The sequence below is a fragment of the Athene cunicularia genome, assembly GCF_003259725.1.
Source record: "Athene cunicularia isolate RWA chromosome 1 unlocalized genomic scaffold, athCun1 chr1_part1, whole genome shotgun sequence".
In the NCBI taxonomy this organism is placed as follows: Eukaryota; Metazoa; Chordata; class Aves; order Strigiformes; family Strigidae; genus Athene; species Athene cunicularia.
In genome coordinates this window covers 60071723-60097424 of record NW_020799091.1, presented here as the reverse complement: position 1 = coordinate 60097424, position 25702 = coordinate 60071723, and the positions used below count along the sequence as shown (strand labels likewise).

Sequence of the window (25702 nt, the reverse complement as noted above, 5' to 3'; positions counted from 1 at the left end):
TCCCTAAATCTGTAATTACATGTCTTTGTCCTGATACGTGCTGCTTCACGGCAAATATAATTCTTACACAGGCTTTGTGAGTGAAAATAATCCTGCTCAATTAGCACAGATCATAAACTTGCATTGTGTGGGAGCAAGCGGTTGTAAACAATTAATTTGAAATTTGGGGCATCGCATCATCCTTTTCTCTAATTTAGTAAGTTCTCCCCCAGCACTGCTATATGCTGGTGGGCTCTGTTAGCCAAGCCAGAGGCTGGAAGTCACTGACGCCTACAGCTTTGTTCTGCTTGGGCCTTAGTACTCTAATTTAAAGTTTCCAGGAAAGTTGCCTGTGAATAAGCTAGATTTACTAAGTGTGCCGTTCAAATGCTAGCACTTGGAGAAGGGTGTTCATTAGGCAACAATTGTTTCAGTCAGTTTTTCAGGCTCATTCTCCATTAAGGAAGATCTTTGGAAAAGGCTTGGCAGGCAGGAGAAAAAGGAAAGAAAGTCAGTCTTTTAGGTCTGTGCATTCGAGGAGGTTGTGTTGTTGGCTGTAGTTCTGAAACATGCGCTTCTTGGCCTTAATTGGAAGAAATATATCATATCAAGAAAAAACCCAAACAAACCTGCTGTGGCTTTTGTCCTTGTGAGAACAAGGCTTCTCATTTTGTGGATGAATCAGTACTAATAAGTAATTATTTATATTTTTCTTCCGTGAAGAAGTGATGAAGTTTTCCTATTAATTAATATGAGTAGGAAAGTTACAGTATCGAGTCTAACCCCAAAACTTTAGAGCTCACTGCCAGTTTGTGGAAGAAGTCTTCATCTGTACTAAGGCAAAAGCATACCCATGTTTCACTTGTAGCACAAGAAATAAAAATAGCTACACCAACGATGATAATGGTGGAGTTCATGAAGAGAAGAAATTATTGTAGTGTCACACTGTCTTGGAAAAGTGTTTTATTGGAAGGCTGTGTGGTGCTTGGATCACGTAGATCTCAGTCCACCCCAGGTCTGTAAGCATGATCCTGATAAGTGACTGATGTTCCTTTGTGTTACACTACTAATGTCAAAGAGCATCTTCATATGTTGTTCAGTGTTAAAGTCTAAATTGTTTCCTTTCTCACATGGCTGATCAGGGGGTTTGAAAGATTATTCTTGTCATTCTCCCATGTCCAAAATTAGGAAAATATATGCAAGAACAGTAAAAATGTTACCAAAGCAGAAAAACAGGATTATATCCCACTAGAAATTGTACTGGCTGCTGTAAATGGCCAAATGTGGAAGAAACAGCAGTGCCTGCCAGAGATGTAAAACCTACTACAGTTCCCAAAACTGGGATAAGAACTACAAGACCAATCCGTTTGTAATTTTCAAGATCTAAGTAAACATCCTGTTGATATTAAATTGAGTCAGGCCCAAACTATTAAGGTCTGGTTTGCTCAGTCTGTCATTTTGGTTTTGGAAACAGTGTGTTTGTTCCTTTCTGTCCACTGCAATTGCTACTTTTCTGGATGAGATTTTATGAAGTGTCTCACATGTTCCCTTACTTTCTCTCTCTCTCTCTCTCTCTCTCTCTCTCTCTCTCTCTCTCCTCCCTTCTTTTTTTCTGTTTTAGATTCCTTCCTGGACAAGGATTGGTACTATATCCACAGATAGGAGACAAACTGGATATTATATGTCCAAAGGTGGACTCTAAAACTGTTGGCCAGTATGAATATTATAAGGTCTACATGGTTGATAAAGACCAAGCAGATAGCTGTGCTATTAAAAAGGACAATACACCTCTACTCAACTGCGCCAAGCCAGATCAAGATGTTAAGTTTACCATCAAGTTTCAAGAATTCAGTCCTAATCTCTGGGGCCTGGAATTTCAGAAGAACAAAGATTATTACGTCATATGTAAGTTAAATATTTCAGTTGCTCATTCTTTTAAATATAATTGTTCTTTTGTATGTTGTCTTGTACATTTTAAGCAAGCTAAGAAGAATGTGAACGGGTTAGTATTTTTTCTCTGAAAATATTTTTTTGCCAGCATATTTTCGACATTATTCCTGACTTCCATAGGATCTCTGTCTCTTTTTTCTTTGGTTTGTGTAAACAAAATTAGATTGTGCTTCTGTGCCTGTAAAGGGCTTCTCCTTTTGTGTCCTGTATTCACATTGAAGGTTGTATGCAGCTAAACCTTGATGTGTTTCTTGCTCACAGCTCTGGTAATATGCTGTGCTGCTGGCCTTGTCCTTGGGTGCTCTTACGCAGGAGTAGGAGTAGGGTGGCCTGGCCATTCTGAGGTGAGGCAGCCTAAGTTAGATGGCTGGCCATTGCCTCATGTGAGCCAGGGATTCTTGCAGGAAGCACCTTTTGGTCACTTTGGTGCCAACTTAGCGTAATTTCACCACATGGTTTTACTGGTGGGCTCTAGTTGAGTTGAGTATTGCTTAACTGCAATAAATACCTGCTGTGCTCATACAGCATCTAGGAAGGTTCTTGGGCAAAATCTAGACAAGCATGGTCTTGAGTTTCCTCCTTTGTCATGGTCTTGGACTTGTAAAAAGAATGTGTGTGATACAGGCCTGTGTCCAGCCATATAAACTTTGTGTGAGTTTTAGTCTGAACAGGTATTTATGGCTGAAAGCAATTCTGGAGGTAACCGCTGTGTTTAGTGATTCAGATTACTTATGATGTGTAAAGTTAATGATGTGAATCGGGAGTTAGCATAAGCTGAGACCTCAGCAGTACAACAATTATTTACATTTGGTTAGGTTTTGTTGTTGTACTACTGTGACCTGCGGATCTCATTTATCATCATGGGACTTTTGATGTCTTGAGCAGGGTTCTCCAGTTAATAGGAGATGGACAAATTCTGTGCATTGGCTTTTTCTGCAGTTACAGGGAAGTTAAGGTACTTATGTGTTTTATTTCGTAGAGTCATAGAATAGTTTGGGTTGGAAGGGACATTGAAAGGTCATCTAGTCTAACCCCCTGCAGTGAGTAGGGACGTCTTCAACTAATTAGGTTTCTCAGAGCCCTGTCCAACCTTGGCTGTGAATGTTTACGGGGATGGATCATTTACCACCTCTCTGGACAACTTGTTCCAGTGTTTCACCACCCTCATTGCAAAAAATTTCTTCCTTGTATCTAGTCTAAGCGTACCATCTTTTAATTTAAAACCATTACCCCTTACCCTCTTGCAACAGGCCCTGCTAAAAAGTTCATCCCCAAGCACATATCTGCCACCTTCTTGAAAATGGGAGGGCTGATAACTATATCATGTAATACTGGCACTCTAAATATTTATTCATTTCTTAGTTAAAAATATTGGTAGTTTTACAAGTGCTCTGAGCAAGTACCTTTAAAATGGAAATGTAAATGCATTTAATATAAATTAATGCTCACTTCCCAATTATATCCATAATGGTACATACTGTATATAAAACAGGTTGTATATCACAGAAACTAAGTAAGAATTCACTCTATTAAATATTAAATGTAGAAATTACTAAATAACAGTTGTGGGAGTTATAAACCACCATTTTTTTGTTTTTAAGGTTTGACAGAAAGCTCACTTAATATAGGCGCTTGCTCTCTTTAGTCAGAGGGTGTATAAAAACCTGATCCCACTTCCACAGCATTTAACTTTGACAAACTTCCAACTGAAATCCAGTGAGATTTACCAGGGTAAAAGCTGCAAGATTAGATGTTGAGAGATAGTTGTCTGTAACTCCGGTGAAAATGTGTAGTATAAAAATGACCATGCTCAAATAGTTGGCTTTAATGATGAAATATGTTCAGTATTTAGTGCTGCTTTTAAAAACATCCACAGCAGACCAGCTGTAGTGGAACAAATGGCACTGTTAAAATTACTACCTGGAAATTATGGGCACAAATGATCCTTTCTGATGCCCTGTCAGTTTTGTCATATCTGTGTCATGGATTTACCCAAAGAATTATTAAATATGTTCCATTTTCATTAGTTTTGTTTAATTATTTCATTATAGCCGTAGGACAGTATAGTTTGGTTGAAAGATCTTGCTCAGCCTTCAGCCTAATGCCTCAAAAATCACACTGGCCTTGCAGTAATACTGGAGTGCCTTAGGGTATTACTTTCCCTGCTCATTGTGGCATAAACAAATGGCTGGTTTATCACTATATCGCTAGCATACTAACCGAGCTGAAGCGCTATTACCCGTACATTTTAATAGGTTGGACCAAAAAAACCCCAACCCAACCCCAAAACCCCAACCACCCTGAAGCTAAAATTCTTTATTTTCTATCATTCAGGGAGAAAACAATGAACTCAGTGATGTAGGTCTCACAAACGCGAAGAAGAGTGGAAAACTAGGCCAGGGCTCAGCTAGGACACCCATTTTACAGATAAATTGGAGCTAGATAGGATTTTAACAGTTTGTCTTAAAAAGCTCATGACTTGACACAGCCTTGTCAGATACAGGTTTTGGTAGTCAGGGCGTTTATTGTCGTTTTATAAGTAAATATACTTATAAAATACATCTTAACCATGTATGAAAATCAGGCCATAAATCATTTGCATGCACCTGTAATTTAACAGGTGTGCTTGGGCCTAAAAGGGGAATGCCCTGCGTCTCCCACTGACTCTTGATACTGCTTGCTTTCTTCCTTCTTTCCTTCCTTCCTTTCTTTTCTTTCCTTTCATCCTTTCTCTGATTCCTTCCCTTTCAGACCTTCTCTCTTTCTCTCCTTCCTCCCTTCCTTTCCCTCCCTCCTTTCATTTCCCTTCCTTCCCCTTCCCTCCTTCTTTTGTTTCCCTTCCTCCCTTCCTTTCTCTTACCTATTTGTTTGGGAATTTTGAGTTTTGTCTTGATTTGTTGGAGTTTTTTGAGGGGTTGGGAGTGCTATGAAGTGAAGGCAACAATGCATTTTATGTGCCAGCTTTTGACTTTGAAGTACTTCAGGATCTTGTATTCCCTTGACTAAGTGGCATCAAAGAAATGTGACACAAGAGTTTACTGAGCCCAGCATCTTTGCAGTGCTTGCTATGGCTGCATCTACAGCCTAATCTCACGCTGTTTATGCTGGCAGGCTGTTGTCAGCCCTTTAAATGTTTTGTGCATCATCACATACCTTTATCATCTTGCCTTTATTTGAAAACACGGTTTGTTTTTCTAAGATAATAGCATGTGGTTTGTGGAGCTGTATTAAACAGTAAAATCTCTTTTCAGATTAGGGGGTTAGTCATTTTGGGATGAGGAGTTACAACACAGGATGAAGCAGCTTCCTCAACAGTGTATACCCTTTAGGGAAATGTGATTGTACAGGAATTCTTCAAGCTATAATTTTTATATCATCCAGATGTATTCATGATAGGTATAGCAGAAGGAGATCTTTCTACGCAGTTATTCCCTAGATCTAAGCACATAGAAGATGCAACTTTTTTTACTCCACAGTTCACAATGTTTTAAAAAAGTAAAAATGTAGATGAGTTTCTGATACCTGTTTTCACATTTAATGGTGCTTTAATCCAAAATAATTAATCAATTTCTTGGCAAGATACTCAGTATGAATATCAGGATCCAATGAGTTAAATCTGTGCACAGTAATACTTGGAAAGATGATAGTGAATGGTATTGTGAATGTGAATAAATGATGTAACAGAGTGTCCTTGCTTTTCTCTTCTTTGCTATCATCAATTTTTGGTTCCAGGGAAGTTAATAGATTCATTTTCCTACAATTACCTGATTTCTTTTCAGCAGAACTGGAGAAGGTCAAATGTACTTGAGATTTCAAAGTATTAATGTTAGATTATCCTAAAATATGCGACCATTTAGCTAACATATCATAAGTCTCTGAGGAAATCCTTAATCAGATGCATGAAGGAAGATACATTATGCCCAACAACATAAATATCTATGCAAAGAGCAAAGTTACTTTTGAAGAAAGGTGTGCAGATTTGTAACACTGCTGTCTGTATTAAAAAGTCTTTTTATGTTTTTGAGTGGTTAGGGAATGAAGTATAATTTTCTGCTGTTGTGGGTTGCTCAGAATGAGCGATGAGTATCTTCTAGATCTAGAGGATCAATCTGCAAGTACTTGGGTCACGGTGTAACTGCTTCAGTACCTCTCGCCATTGCAGCATTTCTTGTATGGGAGGGAGACATGTTAGCATAGTACAACATATGTTATATGCCAAAGGTGTTTTTTGGTGAACAGGTGTTGTCCTGAACCCTTCCCAACAAACTTGACCTTTAGTCAGAGGGCATGGAAAACACTTAGGTACCCTAGGTTTGGACTGAGGGAACCCCCTGGGGAAGCCTGTAGGAAGCTATGCCAGAGGGAAGGGAGCAGTGCCACTTGCCTTTGAGCCACCATCATGCTCCAGAGATAGTTTGGCCAAGCAAGCACATACTCTGCTCACTTCATCTCTTCTTTTGCATAAGTAAACTGAAGATTATGGTCTGGCATCATCAGCATTGAAAAATAAGTCACCTGCAATGAGGTCTTCACTGTTCAGAATTTGTAAAAGAATGGCTTGAGACTGGTGGAGGTGCTACAGAATGGTCCTAGAAAAGGTTCCTCTAAAATGCTTGCTCTGCCTGCGACCTCATTAGCCAAGCTTGTCAAGCTAATGATGCTCAATGAGTTTGACATTGGCAAAATGGTATATGCAGCTTTCCTTAAATGTTTTTTGCCAACCTTTTTCAAGTGACCCACTTACACAGTTGGCCTCTGGCTTAAATTAAAAAACATAAATATATATATATATATATATGTGTGTGTGTGTGATCTCTGACTGATTTAAAGGTTTATGCTGTCTAGTAGCACTACATTTTGGATAACTGCTTTAATAGTACTGTGGCTTTTAAAATCGAAACAGTCATTCTGAAACTTTAGCATTAGCTGGGTTTGAAAAAAATCACAAGGCTTTTTATGTTTTCACTTTGTCATTCTGTTACAATTAAAGGGCAATAACTGTCTGAAGGAAGAACACATTAAAGGACAATATAGATTGTGCCCTGAAATACAGCCCAGCTGGGAAGAATAAATCTCTTTGCGAGGCCAAATAGATTTACATTAAACTATTTTAGTATTCTGACCAAACAGTTTAAGCATTGGCTAATCTGGCTGGCTGGGTATTCTGATACCTCGCTGAGACAGGTTTCAGTCAGCAGCCTCCTGCAACCTCCCAAACACCTAGCAAGAGCTACCTGAAATGAAACAGTAGGTTTTCCTTTGTTTGAAGGTTAATTCCGAACTAGCCAAAACGGGGACAAAAACTGTATCAGAATTTCAATTCTGTTTCTTTTTTCAACAAAGACATTTTTTGTGCTTTTTGTTAAAGACTCTGTGGTTCAGAAATCTATTATTCCTTATTTTTTGGTGGTGATGGTGTTAATGAAAGCCTATGTGATAATAGCCACCCTGATTCCTTTTTTTTTTTTTTTTTTTTTTTTTTCCTTTCTCCTCCTCCTTCCTCAGAAAATTAGATGAATGATTTCTTGTTAGTGTCAAATGATATCCAGAGGTCAGTCTTTGACTTTGATGAGAGTCTTTTATGGGATATATCAGCAATACCACTTAGCTCTTGTTGAATTAAATATAAATACAGCTCAAACGAATAATATTATTGGAGAAAAAAAAAAATCACTGTCCGTGCAGCTTCAGATTTCTAAGAGAGTCTAAGACCTACAGGATTAATGGAGTCACGGTCCTTTGGGGTTTTGTCCCAGACCACACAGGTCTTGTAAGAGAATGAGGCAATTTTAGATTGATGGACTTTGTTCATACTTGGTGCCATTACCTAGGCAATACCGACCGTTTATCTCCTTTAAAGTAGACAGAGATAGTTCAGCAGGAAATCTGTTGTTATTTCTCTATTCCTAAGGGAAGGAAATGAAAAATAGGAATGCTCAGTTTGTTAATTGATGGCATCTTGTGAAAAAATACATTTATCCTCCCCCACACCCCCAAGTATTCCAGATAGATATGAAATCAGATGAAAATGAAGAATAATTATTCAGAATGGAAGAAAGAATTATTCAGGAAATACTCAGGATTTAAATAGGCTTTAAAATTTCATAGGAAGCTGTTTAATATTTTTAGTTGTTATTTATTTTTCTCATTTTTTTAGTTCCTCATAAGCAATTTATAAATGCTGGAAATACAATACATTCACAAAGAAAGATCCAATATTCTCACTTAGAAGTCTTTATAATACGCATAACAATAAGGGACACTTGAAGTGCTTTGCAAAAACCAGCTCAAACCCTGATCTTCTACAAGTTGTACATGGTTTTAGATTTACATATACATCCTTAATAGGACTACAGGCAGAAGAAGGTTGGGTTGAGTGTGTATTTTATGCTTTAAATGCAGGGTATGAGTAACTGTTCACATCATCGGGGTGTGTATTGGGGAGACATGCCATGCCATGAGGAAAGTGAACTGAAACTAGCATACTTGGAATACATTTAACTTTCATTTTGTACCTAGGTTTGGTGACAAGCATTTATCTCATCAAGTGGGATGATCAGTCTTTATTGTATACAATTGTTTGTATTACATCTGTTTGCTTGTATTACATCTGTTACATATTATAGTATTTTGAGTCCTAAAATAAAAGACCAGGAACTGCATAAGCTCTTATAAAGGCTTTAATGAAATTGATTTTAAATACTTGAGATTGCCTCCTTAAAGTCTTCACACAGCTGGACTGGAGGAAAATGTACTTTTGTGTGAGAACTGCATTAACTAAAACAGGGTTGAAATGGTTGAAAAACAGGGTTAAATGTCAGTTTGGACTTTCTTCCCTGACTTAGTCAGTCCTGGAAACTTTAGAGGAAGAATATTTCAGGATTTATTTCTGGTAAATCAGACTATAAAACTAAGCCCTAATGGGCAGTCTTCCAATTGCTTTTTTTCAGTCCCAATGAAATCATGCAAATATTTCTATGAGTAAAGTAGTTTTAGCAGTTCCTGGAGAAGAGTCCGTATTAAGCTGATAATGCTGGTTTTAAAAAGCATGTTCAGATCTTTGTTAGCATGATTTATCTGTTTTCTGTTCAGTAGATGAAGACAGCAAAAATAAGTAAACCGCAGCAGCAGACTAGTCCTTGTGTGCTCATTGAACTGCTGTGAGAGAAACAGAAGTCTGAATCCAAATCCTGCCAGGGAAACCTAGAGGGATTTGTTTTTCAAGTATTTCACGTTAGCACATAAATGCTAACCAACAGACCACAACAGTGTGGTTGATCATAGAATCACATAGTGGTTGAGTTTGGACGGTGCCTCTGGAGAACATCTAGTCCCCTGCTTAAGCCCTTGCTCAAGCAGGCTCAGCTGCAGCCAGTTGCCCAGCTGAGTTTTGAGTATCTCCAAATACAAAGACTCTACAGCCTGCCTGGACAACTTGGTCCAGTGCTTTGTCACCATCACATTTAAAAAGGGTTTCTCAGGTTTAAACAGCATTCCCTGTATTTCAGTTTGTGCCCATTGCTTCTTGTCCTGTCACTAGGCTCCACTGAGAAGAGTGGCTCTCTTTACTGGCTCTTCTTTACTCCCCCAACCAGGTGTTTATACACATAGATAAGATCCCCCTGAGCCTTCTTTTCTCAACTGAACAGTCCCAATGCCTCAGCCTCTGCTCCTATAGATGCTTCAGTTCCTTCATCATCCCCATGAGCATTTACTGCACTTGGTCCTGTAAGCCCATATCTGTCTTGTACTGGGGAGTATGTAACTGGACCCAGCACTCCAGCTGTGGCCTCACCAGTGCTGAGTAGAGGGGAAGGATCACCTACCTCCTGCCAGATGCAGTCCAGGAGGCTGTTGGCCGCCTTTGCTGCGAGGGCATGTTGCTGCATTATAGTCAGCTTGGTGTCCACGAGTGCCTTTTACGCAAAGCTGCTTTCCAGGTGTTTAGCCTCAGCCTGTGCTGAATCTCTATTCCATCTCCTGTCCAGAGGCTGCCACAGCAGATGTAGAATCAAGACATTAATTAAATAATTCATTTTTCAAAAGAAAAAAAAAAACAAACTTAATAATGTTATACTATTAAAACACTAGTGAAATATTAAAAAATGTATGAACATAATTATTAAATGTATTTGTTCTTCAGTCTGGTTACAGCTTTTCAAAATTCCAAACACTGGAGGATTAACATACCCATCCCACTGGAGTTTCTTAAATTGAGCTTGAGATGTGCTTTATGATAATTTCTAAAGCTAGACTCCTGAATTTCTTATAGCAAGTATTTGAACTAGTGGTCCTGCAGTACCTTGGAAATTCAGATTGCTTTATTTCAGCAATGTTTCCTCATTAAGTTTTACTCCATGGTTATTTCGAAGTTCTAAACACAAACATAAGCATACTGCAATCAAAACAGTGCTTAACTTCTGATCATCTTTGCCAATTGCACAGTCATCCAATAGTATCATAATTGATCTCGGTACTAAGGTGCCAAACTCTGTGTTGCTGAAGGATAGTTAGATGATGTAAATAGCTTTTTGTGTTTTGCAATAAAGCACACTTTTGTTGTGCTTGATGTAAAAGCAGGAGATGAAGGTATTCTTTTATTGAAGCAAACATGTGGAAAATTGCTCTAGATTGTTACAGTGTAAAGCATCTCCCCTGAAAGAATGAGGTTCATCTATAGGGCAAACTCTGACTGTGGCACTTTATTGGGGTTACTTCTGGACTCTGTGTGGTCAAAGCAAATAAAATCATGTCCATCTAAACTGTTATAACCATGAGACTGGCACATTTTCTCATCTATAGTGTTATATTCTAAACTGTCACTAGGCATTAACTCAGTCACTGATGAAGTCCTACCACCTAGAGATGAACTCTGCCTCAAAATGATGTTTTCCACTTCACTGCTACTCGTATAGCAATTACTGGGTCATTAATATCATTGCATGCAATTAGTGACAGTAGAATGAGCAAGAGGTTTGTTATTTATTTAATATGAACTTCCACTATAACCCTTTCTTATCCAAGTGCTACAGACAGAAACCAGAAAGATTTTCAAGGCAGATGAGCATTCTTGAAGAGTGGTGTTGAGTTTGTATGATACAGAAAACAGGTCCTCATTTAACGTTAAAGCTTCTGCTTTTGTTTCCAGCAGGTTCGCTTGTCATTAGCACCAATCAGTGTAACTCAAATGCTAACTAATTCTATTAGTTCTGTTCAACTAAACTGTTAAGCAAAGCTTGCTGTGGTAGTGGAGAGATTCCTACTCCATGAGAGGCTTTTGCCAGTAGTGTGCCGGCGGAAAGGATAAACATGTAAAATACCTGTTTGTGGTTGGTGAAGTTAACTAGCCAGTAATATGTTTTAGATGCATACTTTCTGATATATGCTGAATACATCATAATTAGTGGGCTTACATCTGCCGCAGTTACTTCAGCGCTCACAAATATATAATTTGTTTATGTAAACTAGAAGCAGCCATGTGTGCAGTAGATCATTATCTGACAACATTTCTCAGAGTTTGTGAAATGTAGAACTGAAATACTTTTAGAAAAGCTTAACACTAATGAAAGACTTAAATTGTCGTTCATAGTGATACGGTATTGAGATGCTTTTATTTTTAAATTTTTTTAATAATCTAAATCATTTCAAGAGAATTTTGAAAAAATACACTTGACAGCAGTGAAGCAAGTAGGATTTTGTTGTGGATGGATGGATGCTGTGACCTTCTTGTAATGGATAATAATTCACAAATAGTTTACTGTTTAGTACACTTCGGCTGTGGTATTCCTTAATCCAGAGATAAAGTGGTGCTGTTTTTAAAATGATAGGCAGCAGAAACCAGTCAAAGCACACAGCTTTTTTGATATTTTCCAACTCTGTCTTGCTCGCTTTTTCCCTTTATGGAAAGACTTTGTTGACATGAAGGGCTTTTTTTTTTATCACCTGTATTGTTGTATGATGCCATGTCTCCCTGGAATTTCTAGAATCATTCTGAATATAGAAAACCTTACAAGAACTCTCTTCCTAATTTGTGATTAATACTTGGGCGATCCTTTTCAGTCAGATGACATGTGATGCAGGAAGGAGAGTCTACAGATTTCTAGAAGTGTGCCTGAAATGAAACAGTTGGTATATAGCAAGGTACATTACAATACTGAACTGATTGGCTCTATCTTGTATGTGTCCTCCACATTGGACCACCCCACCACCCCCAAAAAAAGAATTGAAACCATAATAAAATGTCCCTCGCTTAACATGTGAATACAAGTAGACACTTTTATGGGGAATTATATAAAGACCCTTCATGTCATGAGTCCCATCTAAGTACCACAAGTCATGCCATTCGCATTTGGACGAGATACATTTTAGAGCAGTGGTCCGAAAAATGAATCAGAAAGTTTCACTGCAGAGCCTTTGGCTTCTTCCAGGCAAGAAGAGGCCTGGGTTTTATTTTACTTCATTTGTTATGGTTTTAGTTTGATTGGGGAGGGCATTGCTGCTTACTTGCTGTGCATAATATAATTTTTAGATCCTGTTTAGATATAAATCCCGAGACATACAACATAGGACTTAATTTAAAAAACAAGGATGAGAAATGGAAAAGAAGAACTTGTCCTTTTCTTCATATAAAAATTTTGCTTCATGTGCAGATAGACAGATAAAAGGTTGGCTTCAAGAGTATTTATAAACACTCCATAGGCTTTAGTTTAGGAAAAAAATCTATCTTAATTTGAAGAGATGTGTGGAATAAAATTGAGAGAATGAGAGTTTCTGAGTGGCCTTTAGGTTGAGAAACTCCTTAAAATTCTGCTGTCATCTTGACTTTGCAAGTAGGACAAATAAAAAAACAGACATGTTAGAAAACCACAAAATTATTGGTAAGCTATTTTAATAGATTTTTCATTACTGTCTCTGTGTCCTAAATTGCATTAATTGAGCAAATTAAGAAGGTTTTTATGTTTTTTATTAAAGATACTTTGTCTCTGTAAAATCAGTGGAAGAGTTAGAATGTGATTTTATTGTCTGTAGATAGAAACACAGACAAGGCATTGACAGTACTCTGTGCATGGATTCATAATGCATTTAAGCACTTGCAGTCCAGGTTTGGGACCACTGATAGCTAAATTTCGGAAGAGAGTTTAAATTTTTTTAAAAGTGAAGGTTTCAGTGTCAGTCTCATTTTTGGGTAAACTGTTAGTTGCTAGTAGTTGAAATTAGTGTATTTATCTTCTCTCTAAACTTTCAGCAGTTCACTCAGCATAGTGTTTGCCAAGCTACCTGTTCTTTGGTGAGTGGCCTGAACAGTTTTTTTTGGTTGTTTCAGATCTCCATGCAGATCTGGCATTGCTACAAAGTGAGAAGAAGAAGAAAAAAAAAATCATTTAATTAAAACACTCTTTCTATGACTTCAGCCGCCTTGTTCTTCATCCCTGGCTGGTCTAGAAACAACCTCTCTGTTGTGATCTGTGATTTGTGGTTTCGCAGTGTGTGATTTCTGGTGTTCTTAAACCTGTCTCATAAATTTAGATAATTTATGGGAAAGAAGAATTATTTATTTGGTACTTTACTAAGAGAGTCATTAAAAGGGCCAAAAGCAGATGAAAGCAGTGAGAACACAAACACACGATGCCTGGCCAAAGTAGTGTTCTATTGCTTAATAAAATAAAAAACCCTCAAAAGCTTTACATGTGCTTAGTAATCCTATGAGTGCATATGAGATCAAGTGCAGCTTTGCTTTAAGAATAACTTCTTACTACTGTTGGATCTAAAGCTTTTGTGGATTTTTGCTGCTGTTTAGGTTTTTCCATTCCATTTCTAAGCACAGCTGGGGAAAAGTGGAGATGGGTAGAGGTACTTGGTTTTATTAAACTCTGAATTTGAGAAACCTGTTTTCTGATGTTGAATTGAAGCAGTATTTAAGAAAAAAAAATGGTGAAAATCACTGCTATTGAACAGTACTGATCTACCCCAAAGAAACCTGTTATGCTCATTTTTCTATTAACAGATCCACACAACAGCAATTAATTCTTGACTTCATCAGTGATGTGTCTTTGATACATTGCCAAATGGCTTGTATTGCGCAGCACACTGAGGGTGGACAAAACCAATTTTGCCCTTGCCCATCAATTGACATCACTCATTTGTCCCTATAGTCTGTGGTTTAAGGTCCATTTAGTTTTCACAGGAAAATTAAGTACGATGATCATAATTTCTCTCTTCAGCTATGTAGTCCATTTCATATTCAAGCTCTAGAAATAAATGTGTTACAAAGGTGTGTTGGCTCAAAGGATATGACATTTAATTTGCAAGTATGTAATGTTTTTCATAATCATAAAAAGTGTGAGTAATAATTGTGGCAGAATTAAGAGGCTGAGATTTTTGTCTGCTAGTGTTTCCTTTTAAGTAATTGTGATGGCATTATTTTGTAGTGTGTGTTTTTAGGAGTGAAGGAAGTTGAATTTTTGTGACTGTGCCTTCATTTCTAATCTCTTTGTGAATGAAAAGCTATATACAGGCACAAATCCAGCAGCTTAATTCTCCATCTGATTAGAGCAATGTTACCAACCTGATAGGTTGAAAACAGCCAAGATCCATGCAGTAGCTTAGCCTCCTGGGAGGCAGAGTAATAACAATCAAATGAAGACATATTAAAATGTAATATTACTTCCTCTCCATGGGGACTGTATAAGAACCATAGCCAGGAACTGTTCTTGTCAGCTGACTCTGTTTCGCTCACTGGTTCCCTGCCTCTGCATTTATGACTAATGCAATTTGTACAATAAACACTTGTGAAGTTTTAAAAGCAAATAAATGTAAAACATCATACATTGATTTACATGAGTTCCCAGGTTTTTTTTGTTTGATTTGTTTTTTTGTTGTGTTTTTGGGTGGGTTTTTTTTCAATAATTTTTGTATTTTGAAGAAGGGAAGGCAGAGCTGGAATGAAATTCTTTGGTCTGAATGATTTCATTTCCTCTTGTGTAAAGGAGAGGATATGTTAAGGCAGTGTTTTACAAAACTGAAAATGTATACTAGTTTCTCCAAAGTAAGTAGGTATCAGCAGACACTTAACCATAATTTCATAATAGGTCATTTTTTTCTGAAAGTTGAAAACCTGAATTTATGTTCCTTATAAAATGGCAGCTGCTGTTGTATTCAAGGAATGCAGACACACAGTGTCTGTGTAAATGGAGTTCCAACGTAATTTTTAACTGACTACTGTAAACATTGCTTATAAATCATTATGATCTTGTCAGAAAGTCTTAGAATTAGTAGAGATTTTAGGGCAATTATATGTGTGTTTGTTTGTAAGTATGGCTAAACTGTTGACTGAATAATTTAGTGCACTTTTGACTGTAATGACTAGTTTTGCAAATGACACCAGTGGAACAGGACAGTTCTCAGAAAATCAGAGGTGTACCTATCCATCAAAAGGTTTAAAAATATTTTACTACCCGTTTAGCAACATTGTACTTACTTTTAGTTTCCTATGTGTTGCTGTATTAATAAGAAGTGAAGTGTGGGATCCGGAGAATATTTAATACTCATGAGAAACTTCATATTAATCATTAATTACACTTATTAATGTTAATATTTAAGTAGTCTTCTTAGCACAGGGTCATGTGTAGTAGAACATGTGTGTAAAATATATCCATATTTAGATCAAAATATAAAAAAACCTCTGAATCTGTTATTTTTTTATATATATGTAAATAAAAATAAACTGGATGGAAGGTTTAAAATTTCAGAGAGTGGCATTTCCATTTTAGACACAAGAAACTTGTGTTATGATTCTGTGTTTATACCCAAAACTATCATGGAGACTTTTTTGGGGGGCAAATATTTCAGCGTAAACAGAGCTCCAGGTAACAGGGTCACTTTCCTGAAGTACTGTGAGTGCAGTGGAGGAACCTACATGATAGTGAGTATAATTTTCATTTGGAGATCAATATAGAAAGGCAGCAGCAAGTGTTTGAGGAATATTTTGTACTCACTCCCTTGTTTGTCTTGTGCACACAGAACTGTCAAGGGGCATTAGCAGTATGAAACTGTGTTTTCTCTGATGTCCCAGATTACTACTTTTTCTCTGTACAGCTTTTCAAAGCTTGAAACGATGTGTTTAAAACTACCCACTTTCTTCCTGGTACACTAGGGATATGTGAGGTTATATTCCGATAGTCTTAATGAATTTTGAAAATAATTTCCTCCAGTGGCCTTGGGTAATCGTTGGTTTAATTACAGGGAGAAGCTGAGGTGGAAACTGCTCTGTCACTGAAATGTTCCTCTTTGAAATCTCCCCAGTTCTCGGGACGGAGCAGTCTCTACTCTTGAGCTATAACGTAGGCTTTTCGAAAACCCCTTGAAGAACTGTGGAAAAAGTGAATACTTCTGCAAATTCATTCATCTGACATCAAAGCTCTGAAAGCAGTCTTTTAGCGAGCAAGCGAGGCAGATTGCGCTCGCGTAGGCATACAACCAGACTCATTGTACATCTCTGGGCCTTCCCATTTGGAGACTGTATTTGAAGTTATTTTGCATTCTTTTTGCCATCTTACGTTCTTGCTCAGTACTGAGGTCATACTGCATCCTCTGCATCTTATTAAGGTCTCCTGCTCTGTGGGTTAAATGGATAGGCCTTTAAAGAATAAAAAGGCATTGATGTTCAAAAGAAGCAGCACTCTATTCAATTAAAATCAAGTAAAAGGTGTTTAAGAAGATGTGAGCCCACATCGCCTCGATTAAAAAGCAAATGAAGAATAACAAAAAATGCAAGACAAAGTATTTATTAGTTGTACTTTCAGTTGATGCTCAGGTTTGGTATTTCTATTTACTGCTTTTTTTTCCCCTTGTCCTTGTGCTGGTACATTGGCAAATAGGTCATAAAAACCACTTTCAGCAAAGACACATTTGATTTATGTCCAGAACTGGTCCTTAGTATTGATTTTTTTTCCCTCTGGAAAAAAACAAAAGAAAACAAAACTATATGTCTCCATTATTTTCTGAGCCTGGCAATGCAGTGGCACATTTCAGATCAGCTTTTATCTTAAATTACTCATTGTGCTCTTTTATATTTTAAAAAGTCTTTTTTGCAAGTTGGGAAAAAAAAAAAAAGTAGTTGCACATATGGCTATTGTCATGTTTTTACAGGGGGAGGGAACAAGAGGAGGAACTGGGAGGGACCATGTATGAGGAGAACGGAATTTTAGGAAAAGAAAGCACGATTTGGGGAGTCTGTATGGTGGCTGTAATTCGAGTTAGTCACAAAAGAGGCAGAAGTGGAACAAAAACAAGAAGTAGATCAAAGGCTAGGAAGCAGGGTTCAGCAGTATGGGGTTTATATTTTTACGGCTAGAGAGAAGATTAGAGCAAGAAAAATACTGCCATGGGGCTAGGGAGACATTGTGAAGGAAAAAGGAACTATACATAGGCTGCATTTGAAAGAAAATCCCCAAGGAAGGCAAAAGAGAAGGAGCAAGAATTAAAAACAAAGATGGAAACAGTGTGAAGCCCTGGGTGAATTAGATCCTGAGCTGAAAGGAGAGGGGCAGAGGCAGGAAAGTGCTGCTTAAGTTGTGCACCACAGCCACAACAAGCAGCAAGCTCTGTTATATCCCATTTTCTGTTTGTTTTCTCCAGTTGGTGGCCTGATGCTGATGCATGTGCATGCACCCGCTCATAAGTGCATTTTGGGCCTTGGAAAAACAGCTCCAAGAAATGGCAGTGACGTTTTCACCCCCAGGACAACAGGGGTAGGAAAACCCCTGACATGTTTCCTAACTAGTGAAGCTGCAGTGCGTTGTTGGTGGACATGCCGGCTTTGCCACTGTAGCCAGAGCACCAGGACACATGCTGACAGCGGCCAGTGCCTGGCACCGTATGGAGTGGCTGCAATGCTCACAGCTGAGGAGCTGCAGAATGGTTTTCCAGCGGCTGTTGGAGTTTTGTCACCAACAGCTGTCTCAAGCATCAGTAGTGGCGCACCCCTAGACCGTGACTCAGTGTTTTAGATCCTCCAAGGGAGTTGTGCTTTGCACTCAAATCTTACGGCAGTGTCAGCTTGCGGTGGGGTTGCGCAGTGCCAACCAGCGCGTAGATAAGCGAGAACAATATAAACACGGGGGGAAAGCACCCGTTTCTTTGTACAAGTGAAAAGGTTTCCATGAGAATAGAGCGTATTCTCCCCACCCCTCACCACCTGCCCCCACGGAGGTTCCTCAATGCTGAGAAAAGTGAGATTGTACTTTAAAATATTAAATGGTTTTCCAATCAGTGCAGAATCTCAGCTTTCACCTGGGTCTTTTGTAAGCATTTGCTTCTTCCAGCAGGAGATTTGTAATAGAGGAAGCAGGTGTAACGTTGTGATTATAAAGATATTGTTGGGGGTAGAAAAAGGGGTGAATTTTCAGTGCTTTGCTCCTCTGAGCCTGCCAGGGCTTCCTTTTCAGCTGACTCCATCACCTTTTAGCAAGGTTCTGTGTTTTCATCCAAGTGAGTTAGTCAATTGTGCACAGAAAAAAAGGTTGCTGGGTAAATTTGAAACCTTGATAACACATTCTTACATTTGTATATGTTGTACTGCTTAGCAGTGTATTCATTCCTTTGGCTTTCAACATTTCACAGCTTTCCATAGGTCAGCCCAAGCAACAAGAACAGGTCCTGGTAGACTGAAAGATTTCTACTTTCGGAAACTCATGTTCACATCACCTTGCCTGTTGATTTCCTGATTTTTATTTATTTTTATTTTTTATTTTTCTTTTATTTTTAATCAGCAACATCAAATGGGTCTTTGGAGGGCCTGGATAACCAGGAGGGAGGGGTGTGCCAGACAAAAACCATGAAGATCCTCATGAAAGTTGGACAAGGTAAAGACCATCTGCTGTTTCATGAAGTCACTTTGATCAGTCTCAATGTCCTTTTAGTTTTCAGGCTTCTTTTAGCAGTGTGGAGCAGAGAGCCAACCGAGTCTAGTGTGGTCATTCCTCCCTTATAGTCTGAAAGCAAAACCTATTTTCTCTTCCTCAGCTACTGACAGATTTCTACAGAAGGAAGGTTAGCGTAATAAGATCTCTTCACTGGAGAGATCCCTAGAAGGAAAGGTCACCTGGGAGTAGTGTGTTTCAGTCATTTTTATTTTTTATTTTAAAAACAAAAGCCACAACTCTGCTGCTCAAAATTATTTAAAATACATGAAAGGAGGGAAGCTAATATTTCTATAGTTTGCTTGTTATGAATTCTGATTACAGAGGGGCTTTTGTTCATTGTCTCTTTTCACATATAGATAACCTATTGTGCAGGAAGAAAGAATTATTCTTGTAAGTAGAAGTTGGTTCAGTAGTCAATCAACTTCCTCAGTTAAACTGAAATGTCATCTGCAAAGCTTTTCTTGCCAATTACAGGAGTCCCTATAGTTTCTGCAGATGGCCTCACAATTTAAACCTCTGAAATAACTAATATAACAATTCTGCTTTAAAAGGAAAATTATGTTCTTATATCTCCCATGCCTTTGCATAAAGATTCTTCTGTTGAAACCATTCATGTCTCATAAGGTACCTAGAGCTGGTTTACAAGGCTTCATACCATCAGGCAACGAAGCTGCATGAATCGTCTTTCTCTCCCCCAGATCCCAACTCGGCAGGGCTGCCCCGGCACACAGATCCCACCAAGCGCCCTGAGCAGGAAGCTGGCACCAATGGGAAGAGTTCCACCACCAGCCCCTTTGTGAAGGACCACTCAGGTAGGTGTGGCAGAGCTTGCACTTGGGACATGGATCTGGTGGAGTCTTCTCTTTTGTCCTCAAACGCATTTTATTTTTTCTGTTAAAGTGCCAGAAAAACAAATGTTTTCATACTGAGATGAAGCAAAAGCCAGTTCTGAGGCTCTGGTGGATAGGGTCTGGGAGCTGCAAGTTTTGGCAACATCTGCTCTCTCCCCTCTTCCACCCTACAGGAAAAGTTAATTACATCTTGTGAGAATATCACTCATTTACAGGAAAGTTTTTGGATAGGACATTCGCTAAGCAGCTTTACGATGGTAAATGCTGCCTTACATTTAGTACTCTGGCAGATGAACGAGTCTTTCTGTCTTTCTCTTCCCGTATAATACATTATCAAGTGGTTCTCGACAGCCATTTATAAAGTTTATTTCAAGGCATCTATAATTAATGTCCTGATCTTTTAACTGACCCTATAAAGTCTGTGCATGAATGGCCAGTCTTTAACTAAATTTGAAGAATTATTTTTTTAATATATAATTATCTTAGCAAGATAAACAGATGGTTCCAAACAAATATCTTCAGGATGCATTTCAGACATCAGGTGAAGAAGAAATAACTTACTCTTAATACCCAAGGTCTCTGGAAGAAAATTCAGTAACTTGGGAATGCTACAAAGCAGAACTTGCTGACAGTTGATTCTGGGGTTCCCAAAAATGGCTGCAAGTTTTCCCCGCTAGCTCTGTCATTAAATACTGGGCTAATGAATCTGATATGATGGTCACTGGGCATGCTTCAGCCATTTCCATCAGTGGTTCCAGTAGGAAAAGTTCACAGTTGTGTGGATGTAGTATCTGCAGCATTCTTCCACCTGTGAGTGAGCACTGAGAAGGGGAAGGTGGTTCGAATTTTCAAGTGAGAAAGTGTCAAGTGAGCATTCATTTAATTTTTGTGACAAATAATATGACGGTGTAATGGCAAAAAATACTCAACAGGCTTTTCAGCACGTCAGCTTTTCCTGCCTACCAAATGTGGGGTGGTGTTTTCTTTTAAGTAAATGTAAGTTAATACAAGCAGATATGTCATAGCTGTTTTGTCTGTGTCCTGCCCTGCCTCGAGCTCCTTTTTTCATGTGCAAGCAAGAGGAGTCCATGTAAAGAGGCCCTAAGGATGGTTTAGCTTAGATCAGTATGCAAAAGGTAAAATAGCAGAAGAACAGTGTGACGCTGAACAGTACCAGTTGTCCCGAGAATTGTCAGTTCTCAGTGTTATTTTCCCCTTGCAGTCCTATCCCACCCCTCTCTGCTACCCGGGGCTGACCGGCATCTGTTAAAAGATGCAGTGTGCATCAAAGGCCGCCTTGTCAGTGCCAGTCCTCACCGCTGATGGATGATGATGTATGAAACAGGATGGTTTGGGAGCAGCACAAAAGTGAGACCAACAGACACAAAGTCTTGTTTAATATTGATTGCTGACTTCAGCTGTTTGCATTTAGCTATCTAACAGGGTAATTGGTTTGTCAAAGTTTAGCTGTCAGTTAATTCTTGCAGTCCTGCTTACTCTACACATTTTTAAGCAGCGTAAACGGGTCACAGGATGGCAATAACTTTTGTCTGTTGTATTTCCGTTCTTTCCAGGATCTAGCACAGATGGCAGTAAGGCTGGGCATTCCAGTATACTGGGTTCAGAGGTGGCCTTATTTGCAGGGATTGCATCAGGGTGCATCATTTTCATCGTCATCATCATCACTTTGGTGGTTCTTTTGTTGAAGTACCGGAGAAGACACAGGAAGCATTCCCCACAACACACGACAACTCTCTCACTTAGTACGTTAGCCACCCCAAAACGCAGTGGCAACAACAATGGTTCTGAGCCCAGTGACATTATCATTCCTCTAAGGACTGCAGACAGTGTCTTTTGCCCCCACTATGAAAAGGTCAGCGGCGACTATGGACATCCAGTGTACATAGTTCAAGAGATGCCTCCTCAGAGTCCAGCAAACATTTATTACAAGGTCTGAGAAACACACAACCAACTCTGTGGTACAGTTGAGTCATAGAGGAAACTCACTGGTCAAATGCTTTCTGTTGGGGTTTGTGATGATGCCTTGTGCGCTAGCATTGACTCAAGCACAGGGGGGAGAAGGTGACAGCTCTTTCTCTGGGAGCCAACGCGAGCTGGACAGCTTACCTAGTCTGTAGAATTCCTATCTTGGTGAATAAGTATTCACTAAAAGCTGGAAGACTTTTATGTAGAAGATGCCCATTCTGATTGCTGTACTCTTGTTACATTCATCATCCTCAAAGCCATGTGCTGCGGGCGTTCAGGCATGTACAAAAGCCAAGGGAAGATGGAGTGATCCGTGGATGTTAATAGCTCTAGGCATCCTGGGAAGGTGCTCTAGGATATATCAAGCTTGAAATGCAATCTTCTGACTTTTGTGTGTCTCTCTCAGTGCATACTGGATTTGTCACACAGACCTTAGTGTCCAAGTAAGACTTGTTAAAGTTCTCTTGCGTTTAGTCCGTCACTGTTCCATTTGTTTCTGTTATCCGGGGCTCTGCCATCCTTCACATAAGATTTCCTTTCACTCCACCTCCTGAATCACTAATGGAACATTAATGTTTGGAGATCCGCGCTCCATCCATCTGCTACAGCAGCCTCACTCGAATGGGTAATGCATTTATAGAAATTGTATTTGATAGTAAGGAGCCTTCCAGCCAAAAAGTTAGGCTGTCAACAAAGTCAAGAGCAGGACTGGGTGGTGGAGGGAAGGGCTGACTGCAGTTGCAGTTGAACTGCTGCCTCAAAAGTAGAAGCTGGGAAGAAAAAAGAAAAAAAAAATCATGTAGGTAGCACAGCACTTTGGTATGCTAAGTTTTAAGAGGCAAGTAGGAGGCACACTAACGTGCAGTGGCTTAGGGCTGCATTTGAAGGAATTCATGGTTATCAAATACCAGTGCGCAGAAAAAAAATAGTACCTTCAATACAGTAGAACAAAGGGGTATTGTTAGTAAGTGGACAAGCTTGGAGAGGACAAGGCAGTAGCAGGCCGCTGAGGATATATTAGGGCAGGGCTGTTGTGGTACTGGCAATAAAATATACAGCTTTGAAGCTGTAGTGAAAATGTAGTCTGCTTTGGATGACTTTTAAGCAGACTCAGCTGCTATACTATCACATTATACTAAACACAGGGAAAGCATCTAAGAAAATAGCAGAGAGCCAAATCTGACCAAGATGATTATAAGCCAGCGGGTCAAATGAGCTGTAATTTTATCACTGGTAAAGTTGTGGAAAAAAAACCCCAAACCCTTTCTCATCTCTAAAGTAAGGCAGAATTTCTTTCTGAGCCTTTTGACACTTTGGTTTATTGTAGTGCTGTCCCTGCACAGTGAGTATAGGTACTGTGACTGACACAGCTGTTCATTGGTGCTCTGTTGCAAAGTTAAAGCACATATGGCAAACCTCTTGCAGTCTGTAAGAATAAAATAAATTATGACACTGAGATGGAGAAGGAAGATATGTCTTATTTATAATAGGTGTATAGAACACAAGGGATATAAACTGAGAGTTTTTCTTTCATTTGTTCTTTCTTACTTTTTTGTTTTGGTTTGCTTTTTTTACTAATATATATTTTGAGATTGCACAGAATCTACACCAGAAGATGTGAAATTAATTTGCGGCAATTAAATAGTCTTAACATGTCATCATTTTTTATATATGTGTGTGTGTGTATATATATATGCACACATATATATGATTATATATATGCATTTATATGCATATATATATATATATATATTTAAAAAAAAAACAACAACCTGCTTCTGGGAAAAACATCAGCCATCCAAAAATAACAATGAGAGCATATTAAAAAAAAAAAAAATCCAAAGCATCTCATAAGAGAAAACTAGGAAATATAAGTCCCAAAATATCAGGAAGTTAATGTTACTGCATCATGTATTTCATAACAACAAGGTGTGCCGGCATTTATTTTCTGTGTTGTGTTTTCCCTTGCCTTACGGGCTGATGTGTTCTGTAGATTTCATTGAGGTTCGTAGAGGGGGGTTTCAGGTTAAAGTTTTCTCTTTAGCATGGCTATTCCCCTAAAGCTCCCACCCTGGAGAAGAAATAAAAAAGCTCTACTTTTGTATGTGCTATGCAAATAGACATTTCTAACATGGTCATGTTACTATGGTAACACTTTGCTTTCTGATTTGGAAAGAAAATGTAGCAACAGCATTTTGGGGTTCTCGGACCTCTGGTGAGCACCTGCAAGAAAAAAAAAAAAAAAATCTGTCATAAAAATGATCACTCTTTCTGTTTCCTGAACCTGAAAATGATGTTGGGATGTTGGTCCAAAAGAAAGAAACAAAACAAAAAAAATCCCAACCCATGGTTCTGTGGAAGGTTACCATGGTGACTAACTACAGTACATATGTAATTCTTTTCAACAACCCTTCCTTTCTGTGAATCCATCCATACAAGGTTCTCTTGTAAGTCATTAAGATTTTATTTTGGGGGAGGGGGAGGAAGGGAAAAGATGGGTTTACTGATACTGATTTTTTATTAAATCAAATCTATGCTTCATCAGTTGGCTACATTCTAGTTATGTACTAAACTGTGAAAAAAAAAATCAGACTAATTGCTCAAGAGCAACCTGCAACCAATTGAAAAAAAAAATGTACTGTGCGTCTGTTTTGTGTCTGGTGCAGAATTATGACAATCTACCAACTGTTCCTTTATTTGACGTTGGTCCAGCTTTGAAAAGTTACTGTAAATGCCTTGCTTGTATGATCGTCCCTAGTCACCCGACTTGGAATTTGCACCATCATGTCTAAGTGAAGATGCTGTAAATAGGTTCAGATTTACTGTATATGGATTTGGGGTGTTACAGTAGCCTTATTCACCTTTTTAAATAATAAAAAAAACCCACATGAAAACAAGACAAAAATGGCTTTTCTTAACCAGATTGTGTATATAGAGCAATGTTGGTTTTTTATAAAGTCCGAGCAAGATGTTTTGTATAAAATTTGAATTTTGCAATGTATTTAGCTACAGCTTGTTTAAAGGCAGTGTCATTCCCCTTTGCACTGTATTGAGGACAAAATTGGTATAAAAGGTTGCCAAATTGCCGCATATTTGTGCTAAAATTGTGTACCATGAATATTTATTTAATAATTTCTTTGTCCAGTTTGTAAGTAACACAGTATTATGCTTGAGTTATAAATAATTTCTTCTCTTTTTTTCATTTTTGGTTTGTTTGTTTGTTTGTTTGTTTCATTCTGTTTTAAAACTAGCCGGTCATGAGTTTGAAATCTGCTTTAGTTCCACATTACAATTAGTTCCCAGAAAATGAAAATTCTGAAAATCACATTCCACGTCTGTTTCAAACTGAATTTGTTCTTAAAAAAATAAAATATTTTTTTCCTATGGAAACCTTGCTTCTAAGTATTTTCTTCTTTTTTTTTTGTGATTTTTTTTCTTTTTTAAAAGATGAAAATAAAGCCACCAAGTCTGCCTCCCTCTGCCCTTCCCTCCATCCCTTCTTCCCTTCTCTCTCTCTCTCTTTCTCTCCCCTCCATTGTCCACCCTGATTGCTAGTGGTTTTTAAGAAAGCAAGCTGCTTATAATACACTGACTTCTGTTAACCTACTTCTTTCCCAGACTTTTTCTTACATATATTAGCAGATTAAAAAAAAAAAAAAAAGGGGGGGGGGGGGGAAGTTGACCTTAGAGGGAAAGTCATCTGTGGCACTTAGGTTCACCTCCTGACTCTGCTATAGATGTCCTTGGGAGAGTTCACTGGTCCAGAAGAAGGCATAAGTGCCCATGGTGGAGCATGTGAGCATCCTCTGAACTCTCAGTAAATCACTTGGGCCTAATCCTGCATTTATGGCTGTAAATCACTTCAAAGTTGGTAGTCTTGCATACTTGGAGGCACACACGTACTTGGCTGGATTGAGACTTCAGTCCCTGCTTCATGCTTGCACGAGGGGGATTTCACTTGCTCATCTCAGTGGGTTGTTGTGAAGGTCTCCACATCGTTAATGGCAGTGAGGT

The 25702-nt window shown here is 38.5% G+C and overlaps 1 protein-coding gene across 1 annotated transcript; it reads left to right on the top strand.

Moving 5' to 3' along the window:
* Positions 1–876: 876 nt before the first annotated feature.
* On the top strand, positions 877–25074 carry EFNB2 (ephrin B2). Its single transcript, XM_026845733.1, has 5 exons — positions 877–998; positions 1601–1884; positions 18699–18791; positions 19550–19663; positions 21277–25074. Exons 1-5 carry the CDS (start codon positions 877–879, stop codon positions 21657–21659), a joined length of 996 nt encoding a protein of 331 aa, XP_026701534.1. The 3' UTR covers positions 21660–25074.
* Positions 25075–25702: the final 628 nt, after the last annotated feature.

What these genes read in the sequence shown, in the direction of transcription:
- EFNB2 (XM_026845733.1), top strand. Translation starts at nt 877, where the DNA reads ATGATAATGGTGGAGTTCATGAAGAGAAGAAATTATTGTAGTGTCACA. An exon ending in TCTCAGTCCACCCCAGGTCT is followed by an intron (nt 999 to 1,600) that starts GTAAGCATGATC and finishes TTTCTGTTTTAG; the next exon opens with ATTCCTTCCTGGACAAGGAT. An exon ending in CCTCATGAAAGTTGGACAAG is followed by an intron (nt 18,792 to 19,549) that starts GTAAAGACCATC and finishes TCTCTCCCCCAG; the next exon opens with ATCCCAACTCGGCAGGGCTG.